The following is a 27844-nucleotide window of genomic DNA, read 5'->3' on the forward strand; positions in this document are numbered from 1 at the left end:
GTGCAGGTCACTGTTTGAGTATTTTATTTAGATTAAAGCTTATTTCAACACACTTGAACAAAGTATCAAAAACATATAAAGTAACAGTGAACAAATCATGTAATGAAGCAGTTGCAGATGAATCGAGACATATCTGTAAATTTCATATCAAATCAAAGCTTTAAATCTTAAAAAAATAAAAATGGTGGCGTCAGTAATACCTGTATTAACTGAATGCTAGTTTCTGCATAAAATGAAGAGGATTTTTTTTAAGATAATGGCTCAGAAAACAGTGAACTGACAGCTTAAAATTTGGGGCCCATTAACACCTGGTAGTAACATGGCATCTGTATCTGGATAACAACATCCGATCTGCAGGTCTTCGCTCTTGTTCCTGGTACTAACTGTTCCCGTTACGATGATTTCTGCCTGCACTGTAATCACATCTCAATATGCAAATAAGCTCTGTGGATCTGACCAACCGGTCAACAAACATGGCACATACAGATCACGTGTTAATGCCAGGTGGGACGCGGGTCTTTAGTTTAACCACTAATACTGAAAAATGAGTCATTTTAATATTTTTATTAATACACATCCTTGTTCAAGCAGCTGTGTACTGTGGAACTACAAATGAGCAGATGATGAATTTGAAGGAGGGAATCTTCCAAAAAAAAAAAAAATGTTCAAAGGAAGGTTAGGAGAACGGCTCATCTTTGCTGTTTGCTGTGTAGGTTTGTTGCAACAGCTCCAACTCACAACCACTAACAGTGATTTAACTGTTCACCATAGCAGTGATGTCACTGAGGTAAACACCCTCCAGTTTGCGTCAGACGGTTCTTTAAACCTGTGACGGCAGCAGTAAATAAGTGAGGCGGAGAAAAACCAGACGTCCAGCTGCATCACAGGTGAAAACAAAAACGGGAACATTCATGGTTCAGTGAAATCCCAGTGCAACCACCGTCCACTCAGAGCATCAGGTCTCAGCTGGTGTTCCTGCGCGGTGACACTGCTGTGTCCGTCTGTCCGTGTGCTGTGTCTTTCCCATTGATCTGGAGCTCACCGTCGTCTTTGCCGCTGCCGTCATCTTCATCTTCATCTGGCAGGTTAGTCCATGTATAGCGGCTTTCACAGAAACAGCACGCCTGGTAAACAACCAGCTTTAGTCCTTGGACACGTTTTCTCACTGAACATTGTTTGTTGCATTCTCGACATGACTTGAACAGCTGGAGGATGCACTCTTCATCAACGATGAACTCTGAGGAGCTGAGGGAGTCAGACAAGATGCAACTGTTCAGCCCAACACTGAAAACTGCAGATGATGAGGGTGAGAAGGACTGAGGAAATCTTATCAGCATCACATCATACCTTCCCAGGTCCACAAGGTAACGTCCGTCTCCCACACTTAACGAGGTGCTGAATTCTTCATCGTCTTCTTGATCATCTGTGTGTGGATCCATTTTAAACAGACAACAGTTAGTACTTCACCTTACTTACAAACAATTGCTTGCAATCTTCAGATTTTTTTTTTTTTGCTGAAGAAGGACTTAAGAAGTTGACTCACCACTTTCATTATTTTGTGACTGTCTGGTTGTCGACCACTCGTCGTGACTTTCTGATCTTTGAAGAGCTGCATCTTTTGTCCCTGGCTCCTTAAAGAAATTTATCAGCACACAGCTCAGTGGAAACAGGTGCCACAGTTGTATTTATACAGCACAACAAATATTTCAGCAGAACTTGGCAATAGAGAGACAGCTTCAAAAACTGTGCAGTCAGTGCAAAACAGTGAAAAACGGCGCAGTGAGCTGACATTTGTGGCTGAAACTGAAACTGTCAAACCCAACACAAAACCAGATTGTTTTCTTTAATTAAAGTGAGTCAGTCAGATTTACCTTGCAATTTGCAAACTAGTTGCATCATTTTAGTGTGATACAGAAGGCAAACTCAAAGCTGCTGAAATTCAAGTGCCACAAATAGCAAGACATTCCACACAGGATGCTAAAAATGGATTACTTGTCTTGAATTACAGTACACATTAGGTAGGAATATTGTTTGCATCTTCTGTATGTACTGTATGTGCTTTAAATTAATTAAAGTACAAATCAGTGAAACCATATCTGTGGGATGTGCTGCTTTGGAGCTGGAGATGAGACGAATGGTTTTCAGTGAGGAAATCCAAGTTCAGCAATCATCCAATGTTCCACTTTTTATAAATCTGGTCCATTGTAATTAACATTCATTTTCATTATCAGTTAATCTAGAGATATTTTCAATAAATCCATTAAGCATTAGGAATATTAAAAATTGGTCTTCCAAAGCTCTCAGTGTAAGGTGATGTCTTTAAACTGCTTATTTTTCCAAAACCCAAATAATCTCAGTTTATAACGATATAAAAGAGAGAAGTTGCAGCCAGAGAACGTTTGCTGTTCTGGTAGAACAAATATAACTAAGACAAAATCATCAGAATAGTATGTGATTAATTTTCTGCTGGTTAATGTTTCAGCTGTACAAGAAATAAAAGTCAGAGTCACGTTTTACCTTTCCATTTTCAGATGACTGGACAAAGGGAGCAGCCCATTTTTCTTCATATGGTGAACTCAGAAAGGGGTATTCCGAATTCATACTTTCACTAAACAAACGACAAAGAAGCACAAGGGTATGAATTAGTTTTACCTGCACATAGTTGTATTCAGGCAGGTGGTGGGTTTCTTTAGTTTGTCTGAAGATTCTCAGTCATTCAGGTCATGGTTATCAGAGGAAAGTTGAATCAAGGGCAGCTGGTCGTGGTTGTAGATACGTGAAGAGGCTTCTCAGCTGAGGTGAAACACCTTCACGCATCTCTAACCCAGTCCAGCTTCTATCTGTTTCTGTCTTTTGCACCAATAAAGATTTACATGTTTTACTATCATTCATTAATCATGATCAGTTATCAAACGTTAGATCTGTACTTAAAAATAACAAAGTAAAAATAACAGCTATAATATGAATGATTAAACACACAGTAATGTTTGCACTACTAAAAATTAAATGGTACCACTTTCTGATAAAGCATTAAATATTTATATTTATGTAAAGCTGTAATCAGTGATTATTACTTGATGAATCATTTTTAATGGTTAACAGGATTCCAGACTCAATGTTTACATTGGCTGCACTGCTGCACCTGACTTTGTCATTTAGCTGCCACAATAATATCATTTAAGCGTTACCTATTTCAACACTTCCCCTTCACAATGGTAATTTCTTAACAGATCATTTCACTAATTGTAAACAGGAATAAAAAATGTGCAGATAAATGATTTTTCTTTATTTAAACCACAGCACAAGAAATCACACTCACAAATAATTTGCATAAATAAACTTAAGAGTAAAATACTTGACAAACTCAAATAAATAAATCAAATTCAATGACATTCAACACCTGCAGCGTGTCCGTCTTGCTCTTTGACCTTAGGAGAACCAGCTCGCGACGCTCTCTCTTGCACCAAAGTCCTCCAAACGAGGCCCCTCAACACTGATCCAAGTCAGGTCTTTCAGTGTGTCTGTACGGAGAGATGCTCTTACATCAGATTTGATTTCCCGCCCCCTTTCACATACAACCGAACACACACTCGGACAACAGATGCTAGTCTCTGTGCAGAATAACCAGAGCAGGTTCTATACGCCACATGTGGAGATACAAGAGCAAACATAAACCAACTCATCAGCAACTTTTGTTTGGAAAGCACAATTATTTCAACGCAGTGACCTGCATGTCCATCTCACTGAAGGCACCACAAGCGAGACGCTGCTGGAGTTGTGATTTGAAAATGTTTAGGAGTAAAGTTTGCCAGACTTCCCTCATAGCTGGCAACATCACGGATCACGGCAACATCTGGAAAAATAAGCACTACACGACACAGCTGCATATCCCCTAATATATTGTGTTATGTCCTAGGATGCTGGGAGGGTTGGCTCCTCCAGAAAAACACACTGAAATAAATCAAGAATGGATCAGCAACCATCAGGTTAACTGTAAGCACGATCTTAGACAACAAGCTGGAAATTCTGACTATATAATAACAGAATGAATGTTAGAATGCTTAAACAAATTACATACAACAAAGTACATGATGTTTATTAAGGATTAGTTAGGAGAGGCCTCTACCTTCACTTGGATGTTTAATCTCTTGCAGTAGAATTTAAACACAAAGTACAACTTACATCTATTAATGGAAGCTTTACACTGTGCAGGATCAGATTACACCTGTGTGCACAGCAACAGTCAACAGCAGTTCTCTCTTTTTATTGGCCCAAAGTTCCTCTCCTTGTCTCACCTGTGAGCCTATATGTTGGTGCTTTATCAGAAGGTGGTACCAACAGAACTCAGACCCCCCCCCCCCCCCCCCCCCCAAATCTGTGATATGTTGGTGCTTTATCAGAAGGTGGTACCAACAGAACTCAGACCCCCCCCCCCCCCCCCCCCCCCCCCCAATCCGTGATATGTTGGTGCTTTATCAGAAGGTGGTACCAACAGAACTCAGACCCCCCCCCCTCACTCACCAGGTCTCAGCTGAAGAACATCTGTCAGGTCTGGGCGGCTCAGGTCGACTCCCCGACCTGGTCCGAAGATAACTACAGCCATAAAGACACGTGCGTGAGTTGAGTCATGTTTTCTGTTAACGGAGACACACTAAAGGACACACACTAAAGGAGACACACTAAAGGAGAGACACTAAAGGACACACACTAAAGGAGACACACTAAAGGACACACACTAAAGGAGACACACTAAAGGAGAGACACTAAAGGACACACACTAAAGGACACACACTAAAGGAGACACACTAAAGGAGAGACACTAAAGGACACACACTAAAGGACACACTAAAGGACACACTAAAGGAGACACACTAACGGAGACACACTAACGGAGACACACTAAAGGACACACTAAAGGAGACACACTAAAGGACACACACTAAAGGAGACACACTAAAGGACACACTAAAGGGGACACTAAAGGGGACACACTAAAGGAGACACACTAAAGGACACACTAAAGGACACACTAAAGGAGACACACTAAAGGAGACACACTAAAGGACACACTAACGGAGACACTAACGGACACACTAAAGGACACACTAAAGGACACACACTAAAGGACACACACTAAAGGACACACACTAACGGAGACACTAAAAGAGACACACTAACGGAGACACACTAACGGAGACACACTAACGGAGACACTAAAAGAGACACACTAACGGAGACACACTAACGGAGACACTAAAAGAGACACACTAACGGACACACACTAACGGACACACACTAACGGAGACACACTAAAGGAGACACACTAAAGGAGACACACTAAAGGAGACACACTAACGGAGACACACTAACGGAGACACACTAAAGGAGACACACTAAAGGACACACACTAACGGAGACACACTAACGGAGACACACTAAAGGACACACTAACGGAGACACACTAAAGGACACACTAACGGAGACACACTAACGGAGACACACTAAAGGAGACACTAAAGGACACACACTAACGGACACACACTAAAGGAGACACACTAAAGGAGACACACTAAAGGAGACACACTAACGGAGACACACTAAAGGAGACACACTAAAGGAGACACACTAACGGAGACACACTAAAGGAGACACACTAACGGAGACACTAACGGAGACACACTAAAGGACACACACTAACGGAGACACACTAAAGGAGACACACTAACGGAGACACACTAACGGAGACACACTAACGGAGACACACTAAAGGACACACTAACGGAGACACACTAACGGAGACACACTAAAGGACACACTAACGGAGACACTAAAGGAGACACACTAAAGGACACACACTAACGGACACACACTAAAGGACACACACTAACGGAGACACACTAAAGGACACACACTAACGGAGACACACTAACGGAGACACACTAACGGAGACACACTAAAGGACACACTAACGGAGACACACTAACGGAGACACACTAACGGAGACACACTAAAGGACACACTAACGGAGACACTAAAGGAGACACACTAAAGGACACACACTAACGGACACACACTAACGGAGACACACTAAAGGACACACACTAACGGAGACACACTAACGGAGACACACTAAAGGACACACACTAACGGAGACACTAACGGAGACACACTAAAGGAGACACACTAAAGGACACACACTAACGGAGACACACTAACGGAGACACATCACACGTCTCCACATGAGATCGGCGTCGCAGCGGTGACGCTCCGGCCACGTTCACGTCGCTGCGGCGGTGCAGAGCGGCGCCGCTCACACAGCTGTCCAGCGGAATCAAAGCCATCTTTGGGTCGCTTTTGACGCCGTATCGTCTCTTCACTTGCTGCCACTTTGTAATTGCGGCACCGATTGTTATTCTCGTCTTGCTGCGCCTTCTGTCGCTTTCTTTCTTAGCACGCCGGCCTTCCTCCGACCTGACCCTCCTCTTCTTCACCGGAGAGTCTGCATTCACGGACTTTTTGGGAGCTCCAGGCGCCATGTTTGTTATTCCCGGCGCGATGACGTCATCACAACACGTCCAGTGAGTTAATTTCGTAGGTCACGGACTATGATGTGTACCACTTTTACACAGACGATTCAAAGTCTTGTTTGGGTTTATTTAAAATGGAGATCTCTGTATATTTTTATATACAGATCGAGAGGTTATATTACGCCCTCTGGGCCTCCGTACTTCTCCATCCCCTCATGCTGAACCGTGGCCAGATCATCGGACGCTACAGTGATCCACAAGTACGGGGTGGGCGGGGCTAGCATGCTAACTTCAGTAGCATGCTAACTTCAGTAGCATGCTATCATGCAGGAATTGCATGCAAGGAATTGAGTTTGATTCTGAAACCAAAACCTAAAAACCGTATATATGCAAAAACATGAATATGGCACCTTCACTTTGTAGCGATGGGTACAAATTGTAGGTGCTGTCGCTACAGGAAGTACACTCGTAACAGATTTCTACAAAACACCAGTTTAACCTCTTTATCTGTTTGCATCTCTCCTGCTCTTTGTGTTTACATGTGTTGTATTTTAATACAGCAAAAATTCCAATGATGCTGACTTAATTTACAAGTTTGAACTTGTGACAGAAACGCGGTGCATTGACGCTACATGTTGACTCCACGTTTACTCCTCTGCTCTGCTGAAATCCTAGTTTATACCCGCGAAACCGTCTCACAAAATCCCTCTGCACAGGCGGGGCTGGGAGGGCGGCGGGGCTGGGAGGGCAGCTGGAGACCAGACAGTGATCGTTGGAGGTAGCACGGGTCGCGGCTAGCTGGTTAGCATGCTAACTGCAGTAAAATTAGAGAAACGATGAAAATATTATCAAAACGCTGGCGCTGCTTTACACCACGGGACGCAGCTCTGGGCGGGTAAAGGACTGAAGTTTGATGCAGAATATAAATACATCTACATCTTGAGATGTGGGAGTTGGTGGGACGTATAAAATGTAAAAAAACACAACATAATTTAATATTGAATGACTTGATTTCTCCTCCGTGAGAGAGGCACTGTACCCCTTTGCTGCTGCTGTCGACATCTGAAGCAAAGTTAAAGATTAATTACGAGCCTCTTTCCGTTCTCCTCAGAACCGTGAGAATAAGTCGGCAGGTTGTGACTTACTGGTCGAGCAGGAATGATGCCAACTGAATGTCGCTTTTGAATCCTCTCGACTTCCGGAGCTCTCTCCACCGAGTGAATGCTCGTCCGGGCCTCACTCTGGTTTCACCCCGGTTCCTGTCGCTCTCCCTCTTCGCCTCCTTCGCCTCCGCCGACCACCAGGGTCTTCTTCTTTTCTCGGGCAGAGTTTGTGCAGCTCGGTCAGTTGTTCCACCGTCGGCCATCTCCGCCAACCAACGGAGGACTGTTGTTTTGGTTGCACACCGGAAGACGCACTTCCGTTGTGCCGTAAATCGACCCGTCGTTTTCTCGCGAGATTCCGGTGGCAGATATAATTGATAAAAAAACGAGGTTTACAAGGAACCAATCTGATGTATAAAATCGTTTATCTTAATTTATCTTTTATTATTTTCTATCGTTTCCTTCACTTCTTTGTCTTTTTTTTCTTATTTTATCATTTGTGTTTTTATTGCTTGTCCTTTGCCTGTTTGTATTGTGTTCACGTTATTATGCCACTTAATTTGTAAAATTGAGATATTTCAATAAAGTTTGCAAAAAAAGAACCAATCTATAAACCGATGGTGTCAGCCTTTACATTATATTAACACTATAAATTATAATGATTATATATGTAAAATTAGAATAATTTACAATAAAATATAAAGTAAAACAAAGTAAAAACAAGTTTATTGCCACTTAAAAAGACTTTGAATGACTCATCTTTAGACATGACCGTACTCATATTGCTCCAAACTCAAACCTTTTTCATTTTCATTTTAATCTGTTCACCACAAACATCATTTACACCATATTAAAATTGTCTCAATTAAGCTGCAGAAAAAAAAAGACAGTAATACATGTGGTTCTATAAAACATAATGCTGTGAGGTCCAAACAGCATAGTTTTATTGCTCAGCTTTCTGCTAGGGTACAAGAGGTTTATTACATTGCTTCTTTATTGTCCTTATGTACAGGTGTCAGTTACAAGCTCACAGAGCAGCTGATGTGAAAAACTATGAACACGTATACTGTAATAATAAATACAAAACAGGTAGAGAATCAAAAGAAATAAAACATGGTGCAGTTAAAAAAAAGTTTGTTTTTTTTCTGTTTTGTACTGAATTCAATCAAAAATCACTTACACACACTGACACACACAATTTGCACATTAAACTGTAAATTTGTGCTTAAAAGTGTGGGGATAGAGAGAGAACCAATTAAGCCATCATTATAATACACATTTTTAATCAGAGTTGTCTTCCAATTTATTCAAGTAAATGAATCAGATCAATCACAGTAGACAAAAATGTCTTTCCATCAAAGCTTGATAAAGTTAACAATGACCTGCAATTTAATATTTTTATTTGATGTGTGACCAATTTGGCTGCTTAACTGGGGAGAACTGTGGTTTCTCCCTGTCTGGAAGTAACTCAACCCCCACAACTTTTGCACTGAAGACTGAACCAGCCAGAGAACTTGGTGCCAACAAAAAAAAAATAACAAAGACCAGAAGAGGACTGTGTGCACTGGACAAACATACATGTGTGCATATCAAGAGCATGTGTGTGTATATATGTTATCTACAATAAAATCAATCAGTCCATTAACTATTTGGTAAATAGAAGGAAGTGTCTGATTATAACTTGGAGCCCAAGTATGCATAAAGTGTGCAAAAAATCTTGTAATGCTTTTCTTTTCTGTCTCTGAGTCGAGTTATTAAAAGTAAAATCGAATAAATTCTCTGTAACTGTACAAAGACAACTGTTTTGAATGTACTCTATTTTGTTTGCTTTGTCTCATGACCACAAAATAAAAAAAAAAAAAAGTTTTCTGAGTATCAGCTGATAAACTGTTCATGGTTGCAAATGCAGGCAGATACATTTATAAAAAAAACATTTAAGTGATTTACCAATTCAACAAGTTTTCTACGAGTCATAATTAAGCAAATAAATAGGCTTGATCTCTCGAGCATCCATTCATGCAGGGTTTTTTCTTTTTTTTTTTTTTTTTTGGATAGAGGCTCTGGTGACGGAGGTGCTCCTCACTGTTGCCTCTCTGGTTTTTACTGACTTTGCATTTGGGTTGAACATTTTCACCGGGTAGCACCGAGGAGTTCAGCAGCAGTCAACCACCCACATTTGCAGCCCTGAGGATGTGAGGCCACCAACAGCATTCAGGCTACTTCCTCGCTTTTAAAAATTCATGCTGCAAACATACTGCTCTTGTGCATATGAAATAATATGGTTGTCTGTGCTGTTTGGTATTCAGTGGTGATGCAGATGTCCAGAGCAGCAAATATGGCCTTTCTTGTTCTCCCATGAAGGTATGTGTGTGTGTCAAAAAGCGAATGTGATTGATCAAAACAAAATCTCACTTTAAACTGCCAAGTTTTACAATCTAACATGGGTTTAAAGACAAGGCCTATGAAATATAGTTTCCATTAAAACCAGTTTTACCCCTCATCACACACTAGCCTAATGAACTTAAAATAAAAAATAACAAAAAAGAAAAAGAAAAAAAAAAAAAGAGAACAACTTCACCTGAGAATGCAAAGAGGTCTGTGACAGACACCAACATGCTTGCATTTAAATTGAACAGAAAGAACAAGCAACAATATACAAAATAGCTATGTATTTGTACATATATACTCAAAAATTACAAGTGTATAGATACTTTTTACTCTGTATATTTCTAATGTAGTTGTATAGCAAAAGAAACATGATATATTTTAATCTAACATGAAGAAAGCACTCCTGCCATCACTGCTCAGTTTGTAAAGTGCTCTAAAGTGACAAGAGAGAGAGAAAGAAATACTTCTGCCTGTGACTGAAAATAGACATCTGCCTTGAAAGGCTTTTTAATCAAGCCTGGTCCCGAGGACAGTTGCGCCCTTTTCACATATGATCTGAGAGGAAGTTCTGCTGAGTTAAGCTTGGTTGGATAGGATGGAAAAAAAACATGCATACTTGTAACTGCTGGAGACAAATAAGAGAAAAGGAAGACGAACCAGGCTCAAACAGTGAGCTTCAATCAGCTTCGCAGCAACATATACAGGATACTGTGATAGTAGAGTTGAAGGGGAACTCATTTACAAAATGTCTACCTTCCTTCCATACAAATGTTAATTTGTGTACACATGCAAAAACACACAGACACATGTTTACAAGAGCCGTGGCCACAGCATGCAGTGATCCAGGGAAGAAGAAAAAAAAAAAAAAAGATTTATGCCTTCTTCTTTACCAGAGTCCATCCCTCATCTTTGAGCAACTGCCACAAGCTCGACTCAAAAACGCCACAAAACATCAGACCTACTGTACATCCAAGTCAGCCATGAGTTCCATTTCAAAATGATACATCCACTATATAAATTCTAAGTTCCTCCAGGTACAAAATGAATGCTGGTATAAAAACTGAACTAATAATGGAGCATTGCTGTAAAAACTAAAACATTTCTATTCCGAATTTGAATTACATCAGCTACAAACTTTTACAAAAGATGACACGTAGCATTTTGGAATGAAACCCTCCAAATGCCAAAGCATTACACTGAGGTAGGACGAATTTGTGGCGCTCCTACAAGATGAAGCACACCAACTCTGCAACCATGAGAACTAGAGGGTGTATTGGTTGTGGTTAAGATGGCTACTAAGGGCAAGATATGGCTACCTGTAATGTTAAAGATTCAGTAGCATGACAATAAAAAAAAAAAAAAGAAAAAAAATCTGATCAAATTGCAAAACAAAATAGTGACTCACTGTTCTCAAATGCATCCAAAAACATTTTTGTAAGATACTGAACTGTGTGTTGATAAACCGCTTCCTGATTTGATTCAATTCAAAGTGAGATGACCAGGTATTGGGGTTCTTTTCACCGTGTTTTTTTCTGATTGCAAATGAAGTCAACAAGAAACAAAACAATAACAAAACTGCCCATGGAAAATGTTAAAAATCTAAATTGTTTAAAGAAATGCAGCGGCTCATAACAGCTCCTAATTTGCTCTCTATCATATGATCTTTCATATGAGCTACAAAAAAAAAAAAAAAAAAAGGATGGGTTGACTCTCTCGCAGCTGTTCAAACAGATATCTATAAGAGAAGTATTTGGACAGCGGTGAGAGAGGAGGAAGACTGCAGGCTGGTCAAAGACGTACGTATCAGGCTCTAATTGATACTAATTGATGTCGAATTTGGAATAATAATCTATCAGAGTCCTGCACACAGTTAAACATGTTCACGCACAAACACACTCTCCAATGTGTCTCTTATTCCACAGCGAAGCCACAGGTCTCCTCGATCGCCGTCAGCAGCTTGTCGTACAGCTTGTCGTAGCTCTCATAGGGCGGAATGTCAATCCGATTGAAGCTGGAGGGAAGAGAGAGTTCACATGAATGAAGCTATGAAAGACTGAAAGTTGCTGTTTGTCTTTACCGTGATAAAAAGCGTGTGTGTGTGCAAATGCGTTTGAGTCTGCAGGTGCAGGTGACACACACCAGGTATGGGCTTTGGGCAGATTGTTGGTGTTGGCATCGATCTGATGAATGGTGAAGAGTCTGGGCCCAGCAGCACCTGCAGTCAAAACACAAAGTATCCATCAGCTGCAGTTTAGCAGCAAATTCACTGGTAAGTTTCCCACCATCATCTCAGCTTGTAAAGTCCTGCTCTCTCTGCGGTCCAGCCCGGGTTCAACTAGCTATGCCAGACAAGTTTTTATCACAGGGTTTCTTTCACTTGTCTTCTGAAAGAGCTTAAACGTGCTCCTGGAATTTTTTGTATTCCAAGATATATAATATCTGAGCATTACAATATGTGTCATTAGTCCTATCCACACAATGGTTGCCATAGTCTAACAGGAGCTGCAGTTTTTGACTGCAAACACAATAATCAGTTGTTTGTCTTTGAGGTATTCAAACTCAATACCCACTTATTATAGAGAATGGACAGTAAACAGTGTCAAAGTTTCTGAAAGAATGAATTAGAAGACATGTTAACACACACAGTCAGATACATACCCTGCAAAGCCTTGAAGCCTTGCAGTGGGACTCTGGATGAGCCAGTAACAAACTGCAGTAGTCTGGCCCTCCTCTCCTCGTCAAATGACTCCACAGCTTTCCAAAACCACTTGACAATGTTGCTGTCAGGGGTGCAGTGCTTCAGACGGGTGTTGGACTTCCAGTCTGTGATGTCGATCTTTCCCAGGCCACACACTATCAGCTGAAAGTAGGAGATTTTAATATTATTACAAGTTCATTTTTAGGTAATAAATCAATATAGTTTGCCCCAAATTGTTGTATTTTCTGTTGTGGAAGATGGATAAGTGGTTAAGTTTGGGCTTTTATATTATCTATTGAGTTTGTTATGTATTTTATTTATCCTGTATTAGGTGGTAGTCATGTGTAATGTGTGTACGTAAATATGGATGATGTTAAAATGTAAATATATTTGCTAAAGTTAGTACCATACCAAACCTTACACCATAAAACAGTAAAAATAAAGCACAAAGGTAAATGAGCGATCTGGTTCTGTGTGTGTGGATTCAGTGCATACATAATGTGATGACTCTGATCTTGAAAGTGTTTTCTACTGTACCTCCAGTTCCTTCTCATCAAAGGCTTTGAGAAGGTGTTCGGGGATAACCTCATTGAAGCCTTTCTGCAGGGCCAGAAACTGAGCCTCGATGCCATGTAGGAAACGCCAGTTCACATACAACCTGCAGAGAAGAAGAGAGAGGAGGGAAGGTGAGAAACAGTAAAATACAGATTAATCATCATGACATTGAATTAAAGGCAATGTGACAGTCTGCACTGCCTCTGAAAACCAGTGTGAATACGGTGAAAATGTGAGAAAATGTTGTCACATCCTCGTTTTTGTGTGTACAACATGTTCATCCTTCTTCATACCTAACATACTCCTTCTTGGTGTCCTCTGTGACAGGAACACTCTTGCCGTTGGGTTTCAGTTCATGCTGGATGATTTCTCCGTAGGCGTTGTGCTCTACACAGAAAGTGTGGTCCAGGACGCCGGTGATGTCATTGTCCCTGAGCAGAGAGAGAACGGACAGTGCGTCACAAGAGGAATCAGCTCTCAATTTTATTTAACACAACAAAGACAGAGGAGCAATCTGGAGCCAACATCAACAGACAAACATATTCAAAGTATACTGTGTTTTATTGTGATCGTTCTTTGCAACTGATTGGCTCTTGAGTTTTCACAGGTTTCTTTCACTTGCTGTAATTAATTTTCACTTGCACATTTTTTTCCTCATTAAACTTTAAATGGTCAGTGATGACTCAGCAAGAATTACAACTGAAGAGTCACAAGAACAGGTGACATTGTGAAAAGTATGAAGTTTTAGGTCCTATCAGGATAAGAACGACACAGCATGCACATGTTTTAAAACACTGGTGCAACGTGCAGGAGATGGATGTCAGACATTCATCTGATCTGGCAGCAGAGGGCGCCACAATCACAAGAATTGGTTTGGTTTTTGCAAAACCGTTGAGGGCAGAGCAGTCAAGTGTGTGTGTGCTTTATCCTGGTTTTAATGCTTTTTGTCTATATTGACACATTCTCTTCTTTTTTTTGTCCTGTACACATGACACAGATGTTATTTTACTGTTCTACTGGTACATACAGCTACTTTACAATAAGTGTTGGGTAACCCTGTATTTCAACTTGTTTTGACAAGATAATTGCTTTTGCACTTAACTGTTAATAGTGTTTTGTCTCTAACTTTAGGTTGCCAGTGTAGAACATTTAGAAAATAATAGGTTGGTTGGAGAAAAGGTCTTACAGAATCCAGACGAGGCTGTTGTGGAGGTCAGGGTCGACGGACTCCATATCATCCAGCGTGATCGGTTTTCCCAGCAGCTGTTTGTAGAAGGGCAGAGTGAAGCCTCCGTCGATGTAGTGGCCGTGGAACACCGCCATTCCCATGATACGACCCACAAAGTGGAAGTAAGACAGGTGCTCCTGCAGGTGAAACCAGGTATATTAATATGAAGGCATTAAGTTATATCAGTTTTAATACAAATGCAGTACCTACGAGGTGTAACCAGGAGTTCACTGCTCTATCGAACTATAGCATGAAAAGAAAAAAAAGTATTTGTCCACATACTGAGCCAATCCAATCTCCAAACTAAAGTTATATCAGTATGAAATTGTAATTATAACAACAAATCTCTTTTACCTTTTTTTGATATCATATGAAGCTGAAATCAATCTGACTCTAGCTTGAACAACTGAAGATGCCAAACGTTTCATGTTTTTGTCAACATCTGATAAATCCCTATTACAGGTTTGAGAATTAATAAATATAAAACTAAATCATTCCTACCGGGTTGACAGCAGAGTCGGGATTAATCTGTAGAGTGTAGATGTCATCTCTGGAGTACTGGAACAGGCCGTAGTAGGGGTTCAGCATCTCATGGGACAGCAGGTATAACCATTCCCTAAAACATACAGATTGCAACGGTACTTCAACTAATGCTAAAACCATCATAAATACATGTTAGCTGACTTTTAAAATCACATAAATGGTAAATTAAACATGACAAGTTACCTTGCTACCCCACCATAGTCCAGTCCCTCCTCTCCTCTGAATTTGATCATCAGTCTTTTCCAGAGATCCTTTGGACGCATCTTCATCACCTGTCGGTACGACTCCTGCAGTTCAACACACACAGTAAAACTTTAATATCATGCAGGAGGCCTCCACAAGGTAACACTCTGTGAATTAAAAATAGCAAATTTGCAGTGACTTTGTGTTTGTGTACACGGTGTGTGCAGAAGTGTGACTGTTATGACAATAAGATTGTTATGGCACCAACACACACCCTCAGAGATACCAGGTACTCATGATGTGTGGGATGAAGACTGCAGGAATAAAATGAAACAGCTTTGTCTGTTCAGCTGTGTGTGCGGTGTCATGATGTTTTGATTAGACGAAGTTTAGGGGAAGTGTCACGCTGAGGTTATAGAGCTATGGAGGTTAACATAGTTATAATATAGGAATAATTATAAGAACAGGAACTAATATAGTCATTACAGATACAGACACATACTTCTTTAAAATCAAGGATTTGCATGTGGAGCACAGCCAAAAAAAAAAAAATGTCACAATAGCTTATTTCTGGAAATTAGTACCATTTAAGAATTGTGCAAAGAGATGGGGAGAAACACAAAATTACATTTTAAAATGGGGCCTGTATGAGTACAAACTGAGGCACACTGTTTTAAACGTAAATGAATACAAATATCATTCCAGTGCATCTTGATAATCCTGTTCTTGCCTCCCTTCATCACCCCCTCCCCACAGTTACAGTTAAGCAAATAGTTTGTGCGTTTCCTTTTTACATTACATAAGCGACTGACTCCCAGTCTGTACTCTCAGTGGAGTCCAGGCTGCGCCACAATAAACAATCTCATGCTGCAACAACAGCAGTGCTACAACTGAGAGAGCATAACAGAGCTGGGCTGCACAGAGAAGACTGTAAGATGCTTTTAAACACACACATGTGTTCATCATTCATTTGATGAACCTGCTGACACAAGATTCAAAGTTTCAAGACTCATATTATGGAGTCCTAATAATGGTGCAGATGATATCTCCTCAGTCACACAACCAGGCTGCAGGCAAAAGCTGAGACAGAGCTCAGGTATGCACCCAGCTCATCAACATGTTGGTGAGAGGGAGGAAAAATGTATAAGAAGTGTCCAAAACACTGAGAACCATCATTGTATTAATGACTGAATGTACACAGAGCGAGATGCTGCATTTGTATTAATCATATGTCAACTTGTGGCAGAGAACATGCGTAAATAGGAAATTGCACTACAACCATTGTAAGTACATACACACTTGTGCGCACACACTGCCAGTGGCAAACTGCAGTGCTGGTTTCTGCATGAAAACCTCAAGTGGATCTGCAGAGCTGGTTTTCACACTTAACTTTCCCCTTCCACAGCTGTCACGTCGAAGGGGGATGAAGTCATATTTTTCATTGCTCCACTTGTAGTTATGAAGTTATGTCTGGCCCCGAACACTTGCCACTGCTGCCTTAGCTCCTTTTCTCACCCGCTCCTTACCCCACCCCCCCAGACCCCACCTCCCCCCAACCCTTTAGCTGCTGAAATCATCCAGAAAGAATGCCTTTGCCTTGGTAGAACAAATGATTGGGAGAGCAACAAAAAGAGAGACAGAGGAGGAGAAGAAAAGGAATAAAGAAATATTTTTTTTGTGGTGTTGTGAAGGCCTTTTTGTTCAGCTTTTTCCTGGAAATCATAAAGCAGTTCTGAGCACTGGTTCTGTGCTGCCCCGGGCCTTTTTCTGGCAAACATTGTAAATGGGGTGAAAAAATGACAGTAAAATGCAAAGATCTGAGTTTCCCATTGTTTTCGTGGATGTTTAGACTTTGCATGGTAGCATGCGATGCTCTGAAAGCCAGATGATGAATTTTGAATGAATACACGATCAATTCACATTATGCAGATTCATGGTAAATTCCGTGTTATGCATTCATTTGTGCGCATGTGTTTGCAGCTATGTTCAGCTGGCCTTCAGATGTTTCCTTTTATGGTTTAAGGCACATCAGAAATTTCAGGTTAGAGTGTCATGTTTATGAGCATCACAACTATTTTTAGACAGGCATGTGCACTGCTGGGGTGGAACATTTCAGTGAAATTAAGTTTCAGGTGCATGATGTTTCATGATCTGTGAACATAGAGGAAGGAATTGTTTTTGTTCAGTTTGCAAAACAGGTAGCAAGACTGTTCTCAAGAACACAAGGTTACTAAAACACGTGCATTGTTATCATCTTGTTTGTGTGTTTACCAGTACGTGAAAGGGTCATCCTTGATTCAGGTGTGTAATACCTTTTGTTTTGTTTGTTTTTTTTACCTCAAATATCTCCTCGCGGCAGACCTCGATACGGCAGTGGCCGGCCTGGGGTTGTGCCTGAGACAGTTCCTGCCGCAGGATCTTCAGCTTCTGCACCAGGTCTCTCTTGTATTTGGGCACCGTCAGGCACTCTGCTTCTTCAGGTAACTGGGCTGGCGACAGAGCTTGCTGAGGGACTCCAGGACCGCCCTGGTCCTTCAACTGAGTCGGGTGACTGGAGGGATAATGTGGTTGAAAGGGAGGTGGAAGAGGAGCAGTCAAGGAGACATGGAGAGGTAGAACAGCAGGCAGGGGAGATCAGCAGGGTAGGGAGGGGCAGACAAGTGACATGAAAGAGGGACAGAAGGAAAAAGAAGAGAATAGTCTTAAGTCAGCATGATTTATCATTCACTTAAACAGTTTGTCCTGAGCTGCCCTCTCCTAAGGGCAATTTCCATTTGGTGAATTGCAGCTGTTTACTGTCTCATGGTCACAGGGATATTTTTCATGTGCGCTGCTTTGGTGGAGGCAACAGATTTATACAAAAGATAGAAGAAAGGGGGATATGTCCTGTAGGGAATTCCCCAGCCCCTACATCTCAAATATCCTCTAACCGCTGAACTAGGGAGTTTTGTAAGAAGTTCCCTCCCCAGCCCTCACTCTCCTCACTCCTCTCAAAGCAAAGAACACTAAACAGAGGACTAAACCCTGAGTAAATCTGATCCAGACCTGTGGACAGGCTGGGCCTTCGACCAGACGTTTGGTAAATATCACCACCAGGAAAGACAGAGAGAGGGAGATAAAACCTGAGTAAGTAGAGAGAGGGAGACTCACACAGAGGAAGAGAAAGGAAGAAATATACAAAAGGAGAGTGGTGGACGAGTAGCTGGCACATCTGGCAAGCTCAGCTGGACAGATAAGTCAATGTGGACTCATCCATCACACATTTCCCTCTCAAAATTTCCTTTTTTTAAAATTCGCCCTCAATCAAGCATCTTTGCATCCGAAGACTTATTTACTGCTTGTCTAAAGCCAACAAAAGTTGACAGATTTCCGGTAGGTACCCCTCCCCACCACCAACCACAACTGGAACTTCCATCATCCGACCACTGAAGCTGCCACCCTCTCTCATACTTTGAGGTGTACTTTGTGGAAAAACACCAACATTTCTGTAAACTTCCAGTCTAGTTTCTGTCAATACACTACGGTGAAGATACCTTTCTCTGGCCTACAAGTTAAGCTCTGGTAAATGTAGAATCCAGCCACTGCTCTGAGTTCATGCTTGCCTGGCCAAAGTGCAGCCTTATTTTGCATTTTTTTGCAATTTCAGAACAACAAGGTTAAGTGTGGGAAAGGGTGTGAACAGGGCACACTGTCTGTCACACAGTGGACCAAGGAACTGAGCTTGGGGAATTTAAATCCCGACCTTTATCCCTCTTTTCTCTGTTGCCATTCAGAGCCTGTGTATTCTAAGAAAAGATGAGATACAATCTTATACAATCTTGGCATAGATGCACCATGGTCAGTGTTCTAGTTCTGGCCTCCTCCAGCCCTCACTGTGGTGTTGGTGGTGAGACGCTTGGGTGGGCCTCATAAAAACATAATCCATCTCTCCCTTCAACAGGACAGCAGCCCTCATTTTCCTGTGAGGAGACGCTGAGCCAGCAGAGGACTTCTTGAAAAGAAGCTACTGTCCTCCACAGGGAGGCTGCTGTCGGCCAAACAAAGATGGCACACCAAGAGACCTGAATTGGTACACAGAGAAAGGAGAGGACTTCTAAGGTAGCAGCACATAGCCACCCACTTATTCCAACACTCATTGTACACTTGGGTTCTCTGGTTCAGTAGGTTGAAAAAGGCCTCATCTATTTGGCCTTTCCAAACTAAACGGGTGCAGTGTTTCACCAGTCTATCCCTGTATAATCAAGTCTACTGCTATTTATTTTATTGGCAGGCGCTGGGGCTCCTAGCATGTCAAAGAAAGGGTAAGACTGCAGCAGAGCAGTCCTGAAAACCACTTTAGGAAGGAGGAGGGGAAGAAAAGATGACCTTAAAACAAAATGGAATGAGTTGCTTTTGGCTGGGAGGCTCAGGAACCATATAATAAAGCGTAATTTCAGCGCACTTTTTTCTCCTTCTGAGGGCACAGTGTAATTAAAAATATGTTTCGACATAGTTCATCGTCTCTGGTTTCCAAATGGGACAAGCTCTGCATATTTGATGGTAAATATAGAAAATACAAGCACAGCAAAGTTGAAAATCTGCCCAGGCTGAAAGAGAGAAATGGTTCCTATTGCTGTGACAGCTTGGGTGAAATACGACGTTTGGGAAGAAATATAAACTTTCAAATTCAATGTAAGAGCCAGAGGATTTTTTTATTGTTATTCCAAGGTAGAAGAAGCGGGAGGAAAGAGGCTGAAGAAGTCAAGAAATTAAGGAGTGAACATTTTTCTGAACTGGATCACCTGCGCCTGAACCTGCAGAGTCATGATAGGCCTCCATCCTCTTTCTGTGTATGGAGGGAGACAGACTGGGTGTGTGTCAGGTGAGAGAGGGCACGCACAAGAGAGCAAGTCTGCATGTATGTTTGTGTAAGACAAAGTATACTTGCTTCTTTTCTAGGGCAGCTGGCACAGGTGGGCTGAAATGAGTGAGTAAGGATAGTGGTGTGAAAGCCACACCAGCCACCACAACACACCCACTCTGGCCCCCACCCACCCACCCAGCCCAGAGAATCAAAGGGTCCTTTATAAGTCGATCTGCTCAGAGTATCAGCTGGTGCCCTGCTCTTTACACTTGCCTAAAAAACAGGAGGGGGCGGAGAGGTCGGCCAAGAGGTGCCACTGCTGCCGACTCTGCAGAATGTAGAGTCAGGGTGTGTGTATATATGTGTACAGAATTATTTACTTGGATAATATGTGTGTGTTTTGCCAGTAAGAGTGTGACCTCTTACATTCTTCCCCACTGCCAAGCTCCCACATCTGTACACTTCTACCTTCTCCAAAAGTACATGAAGTACAGGAAACCAGCAGCAGACAGTCTGAGGTGATGAGACTGCCTACTGACTAAAATATGTTGCATCTGAAGACACTTTCTGCAAAAGAGAGATTGGCAAAATTCTGCCATTACAAAAACTAATCTGCTTTCTCCCTTCCCTTCATTTTTATGCACAATTTCCAATGAAAAATATCAATAAAATATGGCAAAATTACCAACCTAGAACAAGCAGAAATTATATTTTATGTACTGTGCAATACATTGTGTGTCTTAATAAAACTGAAGTCCTTTGTTTTTGTAGGAATTTAAGCTTTCACCCAGGCTGTCTGCTTCTGTTCACTCTTATACAGACTGCCTTTTAATGCTCCACATACAGACAGAACATTTATCCTGCTGTATATACTGTTAAGACGGCTGGGATTTACTGTATCATCAAGTCACATGCAAGGTTTATAAAGTACAGCAGAAAATGTCAAGTACTGTACATATTGTAGATATATACGTTGGATTTATTGCTAACCCAATAATTTGCTTTTATATTTATCTTTCACAGGTTAAATATACCACACACCCGTGATGTACCAAGTATAATCATCACTTTTTAAACATAAATGCAAATATTGATATAAATGTCATGAAGATTTATAACTTGGTTGGGAAAATACCTGCTGATGCCCACTAAACTTAAACCCAGAGCCAACTAAAAATACCTTCAGCAAACACTGATGTAATCTTTTAGACATATACTATGCGCTGGTGCAAGGAAGGAAAGCTAAGTATGCGAGAAACAGTGTGGCAGACCACAGTAATGTAGCTGTGTCTGACTGTCTGACAATCCAAGGCCTTCATCAGTCTGAGGTTGACAGCAACAGGACTGTCTGAGTCACATTTAAACCAAGATGTGTCCTGGAGGATCAGTAGACTGAGGTGCAAACTGTAGACCTACAATGATGTAATATCAAATTTGTTCCACGCCATCTAATCTAATCTTGCAGACAAAACACAAACTGTTTCTACAGATGGGGGGTAAATTATACGCCCAGTAAACCACAAAATGGGTCAAGAGATGGAAGGTAAATCAACAAGTGCCCAGTTCTAGCTACCAAAAATATCTGCTGTTTTAGTCTGCAGGACAATGAGAAAAAAAGGCCTTAAAATTTTTAAAATTTCTTTTGTATTTCAAGCACCAAGCACAAAACGGTGTCTGTTATTTGTAAAAAAAAAAAAAAAAAAAAAAAAAAAAAAAATTACACTTTTTTCATAGGTAGCTGCACTTATACGTGACTCTAAGGCACTGCCAATCATCCTGTGTGTGTCAACTCAGCATCCACCAGTTTCCTCCTTTTCAGGTCAATGTTGACAGTTTGGCTTGCAGTAGGTTTTTACTTTAAGTCGACACATTACTTTTTGTTCACTCCATCCTGATTTACTCAAAGCGAGTTGCTCTCCTGCAGTTGTTATTTGTTTAACTAACTGACTTTGCTTTCTCCACTGTCAACTGCTATTTTATTGTTTTGATTTAATTTCGTGTCTGTCTGTCTGTCTGTCTGTCTGTCTGTCTGTCTGTGTGCCAGAAAACAAAAGAAGAAGACCTTTAAAAAAGAGAAAGATGCACCCCAACAATAATGAAAACATCCTCCAGTGGTATAAAGGGAACAGTGCTGCAAGAAAAAAAAAGTCCCTTTGCACTCCCTCTCTCTGCAGGATGCATACTTTCCTTTACAACCTCTTTCAAATCAGCTATCACACCATCTATGCAACTATGCAGATATCTAAAGAAAAACAAAGATTTTCAGCTTCACTTTGTTTTTTTTCTTGAACCCCTCACATCAGCATGAGGTAACATGCACTCAGCTCATCCTAGCATGCAACCCCACCCCCCTAAACCATCACCTTCAATCTCCCAATATGAAAACAAGTCAGTGCAGTGCTGCATTATAGTAGGGTCATGGTGTGTGTATGCACGTGTGTGTGTGTGCAGTGGACCTATGCGGATGTTGGGTGAAATATTCTTAAATCCTGGCACTGATAAAACACAGATGTCCTGACGCTGAGCCAGCAGAGAGGCTGATAACTTTAACAGCATTTGGAGCGCAGACGAGGGCGGGGGGCAGCCGAGACAGAATGAGTGAGGACAGAGGAGATGACAGGAGGAGGGAGGTGTAGAGATTAGAGGATAAAAAATGAACAAGGACAGAAGGGGAGAGGACAGATGATATGGAAGAGTTTGGTGATGCTCAGTGGTTTGACTGGTTTAAACAGCAGAAGCCAGAAGGTATAAAAAGGCTAAAACTTCAAAGAAATGGTCAAATGTTGAGATTTTCACACACTGGGTATGTACATGTACAGTTTGTGTAAACAGACTGTTGTCTCCCCCTTGTGTCTCCCCATGTGGTCTCTGTTTCTCTGCCTGCTGTTGTTTTTAATGGGCCTGCTTGTCAGTCACCCTGGGTGTTTGCATGTGAGCCTCTCACCCTGTAAACAATCCAACATTATGTCTGGGTTGTTGAGACCATTTAGCACGCCCAATAAAATTTAGTGTTTCTTAGCCAAAATCAGTAGGCAGTCTCATCACCACAGTGCGCTCTACACAAATCTATTTTAATTCTTTCTCTTTCACTCTGAGAAAAGAAAATGAAATACTGTTAAGAAGACAGAATTTTGACAATGAACTGAAGTTACTTTGACACAGATTTGTCTCCAGTGATATGATGACTTCAGACAAAAGGAGAAGTATTTATGCAGAAGTGCTTTTGCCAGTTTTTGGTTATGGGTGTTAAAAACAAGAACAACCATCAATCAGACCAATGTTAGCTCAAGAGATACTATTTGAGTCAAGCTCATTTACCTTTACATTTTAAACTTCTTAAGATAAAATAATTAACAAAACGATTTCTTGACCACATTTCAAGTTGTACTTTGGCTTGAAATGCAGCTGATTTGGCTGGTAGTCATAAACCACAATAATGCTTGAATATTGATTAGACTTATGTCAAGAATCTAAATCATATTTATTCAGACATAAGCCAAGTTCTTACTGTTGTGACATGGACTGTATGTAGAGAGTGTTTTCATTTTGTTCTCGTTAATCAGTTTGTATCAAGGTAAGCTGCATTAGAAATGAGATCTTGTTAATTTTGACCTTCTCAAGGTTTTAAAACATTGTCTGGACTCTCTCAAATCTCTCCTAATAAGGAGTCAGACAAGCAGTTAATGATGCTGACTGGATAACATAGTTGAGCTTCAACTCACAACCAGGGGCTATTCTGACACATATGGATACTATTTGACCAAATGACCAGATGTTGATTTCCCAAACATGTCCATCGTGCCAGCAGCTGTTATTGCAAGAGGTTTTGACAAAGAATTTATACTAAAAAAAGCAAAGGGGAAAGATCTCGATATCTCGATGTTCCTCTTGTTCTGGTGATTTCTACCTCATACACTGGCAAACTGGAAGTGAAGGGAACTACCAGACAGCCAAAATATCTGAGAAACAATTTCATTACAGTATATCATATTCGTTTCATCAGTGATTCATCTAACACAATCACAAGCTCCTTCCAAATGGATATGGACACCAGCGCTAACACTCGCTGATGTTTTTATTCCATGTGAAGCTGTAAGAACTGGTGCTAAGCTAACAGCTGCCGTGCTAACACATGTTTAGTATTATTTTCCCTGGTGGGGTCGGCTTCATCAGGCCTCTCTCCTGGCTTAGCTGGCTGCAAACTGAGCTTCAGTGAAGGCAGACTGCTGACAGAGAGCGCAAACACACTGAAAGATGGACTGACTACCCCCCGATACAGACAGCCAGGGTGAGGTGAGGTGTAGAGTGTGTGTGTGTGTGTGTGTGTGTGTGTGTGTGTGTTGTACTTGAATGACATCCTCAGGGGTTGAAAGTCAACTCTGACTTTCTGCATATATATAGATAAACACACACGGACTGGACATTCCCAGGTGGAAGACTATCACAGTCAGCATTTTTTTTTATGCTAGTGCGTGTGTGTGTGTGCGTGTGTGTAACTTTGAGTGACTGGCTGCTGAAACTGCTTTATACAGACAGCTGGGGTGAGAGTATGACAGTATCTGTCAGCCTGTGAATGCTGATTGCACTGTCCACATGTTCGTATGTTACAGACCACATGTAAGTGTGTGTGTGCGCATCGACTGTATGATGCCTGTATGCAAGTATGTGAACGCGCAATTGTCTTCACAAATATCCTCGTGTGTGTGTGTGTGGGTTACCTGAGGTTAGTGTTTTGGCTGTCCATGGCCACACGGGAACCATTTGGACTTGGGCTGCTGGAGAAAACAGGAGGGGAGAGGGGAGTAGAAGACGGAGAAAGACAAAGAGGGAGAAAATGACATACGAGAGAAGGTGAATGACAGAGAAGGGTATTGGAGCATTGAAAACAACAGGAAAAGGGAGACAGGACAGATAGGACAAAGAAAAAGTGATACAGAGGAGACATGTAAAAGGATACAAAGAAACAGAAAGGGGGATGAGACAAGAAAATCAGGTAGAGGAAAAGCAGAAGAAGAAGAAGAAGGAGACATAAAAAAAAGCAAAAAGGCAAAAATACGGACAAATACAAAGAGAGGAAATGGATAAAAAGACAACAGAGTCGGTAAGAATGACAGAAAGAGGATAGGAGGGAGGAAAAAGACCATTATTAGATACACAAGACGGACAGAGGATGGGGGACAGGAAAACAGAGAACAAAAATATAAGGTGAGATGAATAAAGCCAGGACAGTCATCAGTGATTATCTTACAACAGACATATTCATTGCTGGAGGATTCATGACTGTAGTGTGCATCACATGTTCCCTAACAGTTTTTCCCTCGTTTCAGGTTATTCCAGCATCCCCAGACAAGAGTCATCACGTCCATTTCCAGGATGGATAGTGTGAGTGTGAAGCTACTTTTAAAAACACTGAATTTCTCACAGTCCTTGGCAGAAAATATGAACAGAGCAGAGAGCGGCTCTGAATCTCATCTATTTGTTGTATTCCACTGAAAAATAGAGTCGTTCTCACTTCTTCTCCATTTCATTTGCCTCTATTTACATTTCACAGTCAGCCCCTAAATACAAACATAGTCTTCAGAGCTTGTAGCAGCGTATCTGGTATCTTTTATGATCAAATAGCTTCAAAGTCATAATCTCTGGGTTGTTGTTTCACTTAAGTTGTTGTTGTTGGTTTCTGCATTTTTGTCATCACTAGTTTGAGAATTCAGGGTAGAGGGGACACAGTTATCTACACAAAGCAGATGCTGACATACAGATTTGTACGCAGCAACACATTTGTAGTTGTGCATACACTACTTCTATGTAGAAAGATACAAATGCAGAAAAAAACAAAATAATTTTATTTGTCCTTGGTAACACAATGTAAACCACAGTGAAGGTAATATCTCCTTTAATATCCTGCCCAGGGGGTTAAACACAGTATTAATAGATGCACTCACTTGAGTACTAGATGCAGGTTAGCAGACAGTCGCGGGTCTGTGAACTGTGTTGTTCGATTGTTGTGGTCGACAAAGTAGACGCGGCCGGTGGCTGTGTTTCTGATCTCCCAGCCTGGTGGCAGCGGGCCAAGCTCCTCACAGTTCACATTGCTTAGGTCCCTGAACAAAATAATTAGAAGCCACAATGACTCTACAAATAAAAGTTGATCTAAATTAAACAATAATTACAAAAATACATACCACATAAAACAAACAGGCCTGCAGACCAATGACCATCATACCCTCAGTGTATTATGATACACTGCTATATAACTGAATGGCCCCAGAAGGGAGAAAACTATTACTTTTTTTTTGCAGTTGTTACAGTTGTCATTAGGTATGACGGATGGATTGCTAATAACTTTTCTAAACTACAATAAAACTGAACAACTGTTTAATGAAAGGTTAATTTAATAGCTATAATTAAACATTAGTCTTTCAGCAATACATTTAGTGATAGTACTGGGTTAATAATGAAATATAGGTTAGCATTAACATTCTCATGAAGGTTGCATGCAGAAATCTTTTGCACTGCAGCTTCACAAGACTCAGCCAATCAAAATCCAGGATCACAGCCTTCAACAGACCCAAAAGCATCAGCAACATTAACATTAACATTATCCTTCTGACAAAGTATCTGCTCTAATTTCCTGATTCTTCTTCTGTCCTGTACACTGACATTCCTGTCAGTGGAGACCTAAGTCCTGATCTGGGACAACGCCATAGCCTAAGGTGGTGTTGTGCCTTTGTGCGTGTGTGTGTGTGTGTGTGTTTGTGTGAATACTTTGTCCTTGTGTGAAGTAAGGACACATCACTCAGGGACAAAGTACATGCCTCGCTACACTCATCACAACATACTGGGTCATTTTAGCAGCTCTGTCCAAAATGACCAAACCCAGAGTTTGCAGAGCTGCTGTAAATTGGATGTTACACACATGTGCTTCATCACTGAGCAGCAGCTACACCGAGACGTGGCCAAAAATGTAACGCAATCACACTGCCTTCAGTCTCTAGTGAATTAACTAGTGGGCTATTGAGAGTTGGTGAACAGTATGATTGAATGCAGAGCCACTGGCCTGGTGGTGTTTTCAGCTCAACATCTGTCCAAAAATTTTCTTCCAGCTCCACATCGGACCCAGAGGTCATTAGTTTGGCTGACCCTGACTTGAGCCTGAAATATGACTAATAAGGCTGTTTTTGAACACAACCCTGAGCAATTAAGTGAGAAATTAGATCTGATCCAAACCAGTCAAGTCCACTTTGGCCCTGTCAGTTTTGGGAATATATGTCAGGTTTTATATTTGGATTAAAATAATACAGGCTGTCCAAACTGTGGTGCATTTGTTATGTATTTAAGTCAATATGTTTTTAATTCTGAGATAATTATGCTCATATTAATAGCTCTTAGTAACATATATGAAAAGAGACTAGCTTTAAAAACATAAGAATTTGAACAATAAACATGAAACTATACAAGGATAAATGCATGAAGAAGTTACCTGGGTACCCGGGGGTCATGCCAGGTGCTGACTCCAGTCTGTGTGTGGAGGAAGTAGACCTGGCCCTGCTGAGTTGTTCTTTGCTCTAAAAAACCCCCACAAAAACAAAACAAAAAAAATTGCATTAATATGTCAAAAGCCAAAACAGCACTGCAGCAAACTTAGAACTGTTGATGGGACTGTTGTTTTGTAGTCTAGTTCAGGTGGGTACAGGCACGGATAGTGAGTTTGTGTATTTTGGAGAAGAGGAAGTCTGTTTATAATTGATGTGACAGGCAAACTGCTGGGACAATGTT

At 41.1% G+C, this 27844-nt stretch overlaps 2 protein-coding genes across 6 annotated transcripts in view; both read right to left on the minus strand.

The window, feature by feature from the left end:
• Positions 1-7: 7 nt before the first annotated feature.
• Positions 8-8033, minus strand: LOC139636878 (uncharacterized). Of its 4 annotated transcripts, none has more exons than XM_071505264.1 (6): positions 7673-8024; positions 4522-4593; positions 2518-2608; positions 1544-1631; positions 1348-1423; positions 8-1245 (listed from the first exon to the last, which is right to left on the minus strand). In XM_071505264.1, exons 1-6 carry the CDS (start codon positions 7891-7893, stop codon positions 963-965), a joined length of 831 nt encoding a protein of 276 aa, XP_071361365.1. In that variant the 5' UTR covers positions 7894-8024; the 3' UTR covers positions 8-962. The 4 variants fall into 4 exon arrangements, with proteins under 4 accessions (XP_071361365.1, XP_071361363.1, XP_071361364.1 ...); XM_071505262.1 differs by lacking the exon at positions 7673-8024 and adding an exon at positions 6217-6760; XM_071505263.1 differs by lacking the exon at positions 7673-8024 and adding an exon at positions 6217-6698 and having other exon boundaries at positions 1544-1628.
• Positions 8034-8532: 499 nt separating this feature from the next.
• The window catches only part of LOC139636876 (E3 ubiquitin-protein ligase SMURF2-like), a 59731-nt gene continuing 40419 nt past the window's right edge, over positions 8533-27844 (minus strand). Inside the window, exons 9-20 of one of the 2 annotated variants that reach the window (XM_071505259.1) lie at positions 27549-27633; positions 26011-26169; positions 24787-24843; positions 17563-17776; positions 15226-15329; positions 15001-15115; positions 14458-14636; positions 13565-13702; positions 13254-13374; positions 12677-12878; positions 12158-12233; positions 8533-12029 (exon numbers count right to left, since the gene is read on the minus strand). In XM_071505259.1, the coding sequence (XP_071361360.1) occupies positions 11930-12029; positions 12158-12233; positions 12677-12878; positions 13254-13374; positions 13565-13702; positions 14458-14636; positions 15001-15115; positions 15226-15329; positions 17563-17776; positions 24787-24843; positions 26011-26169; positions 27549-27633 (1550 nt within the window). In that variant the 3' untranslated portion in view covers positions 8533-11929. The remainder of the gene's footprint in view (positions 12030-12157; positions 12234-12676; positions 12879-13253; positions 13375-13564; positions 13703-14457; positions 14637-15000; positions 15116-15225; positions 15330-17562; positions 17777-24786; positions 24844-26010; positions 26170-27548; positions 27634-27844) is intronic. The other variant, XM_071505260.1, reaches the window with a different exon arrangement.

The sequence above is a fragment of the Trachinotus anak genome, unplaced genomic scaffold, assembly GCF_046630095.1.
Source record: "Trachinotus anak isolate AG129_WGS33_773 ecotype Australia unplaced genomic scaffold, CSIRO_AGI_Tana_v1 ptg000019l, whole genome shotgun sequence".
Taxonomy (NCBI): Eukaryota; Metazoa; Chordata; class Actinopteri; order Carangiformes; family Carangidae; genus Trachinotus; species Trachinotus anak.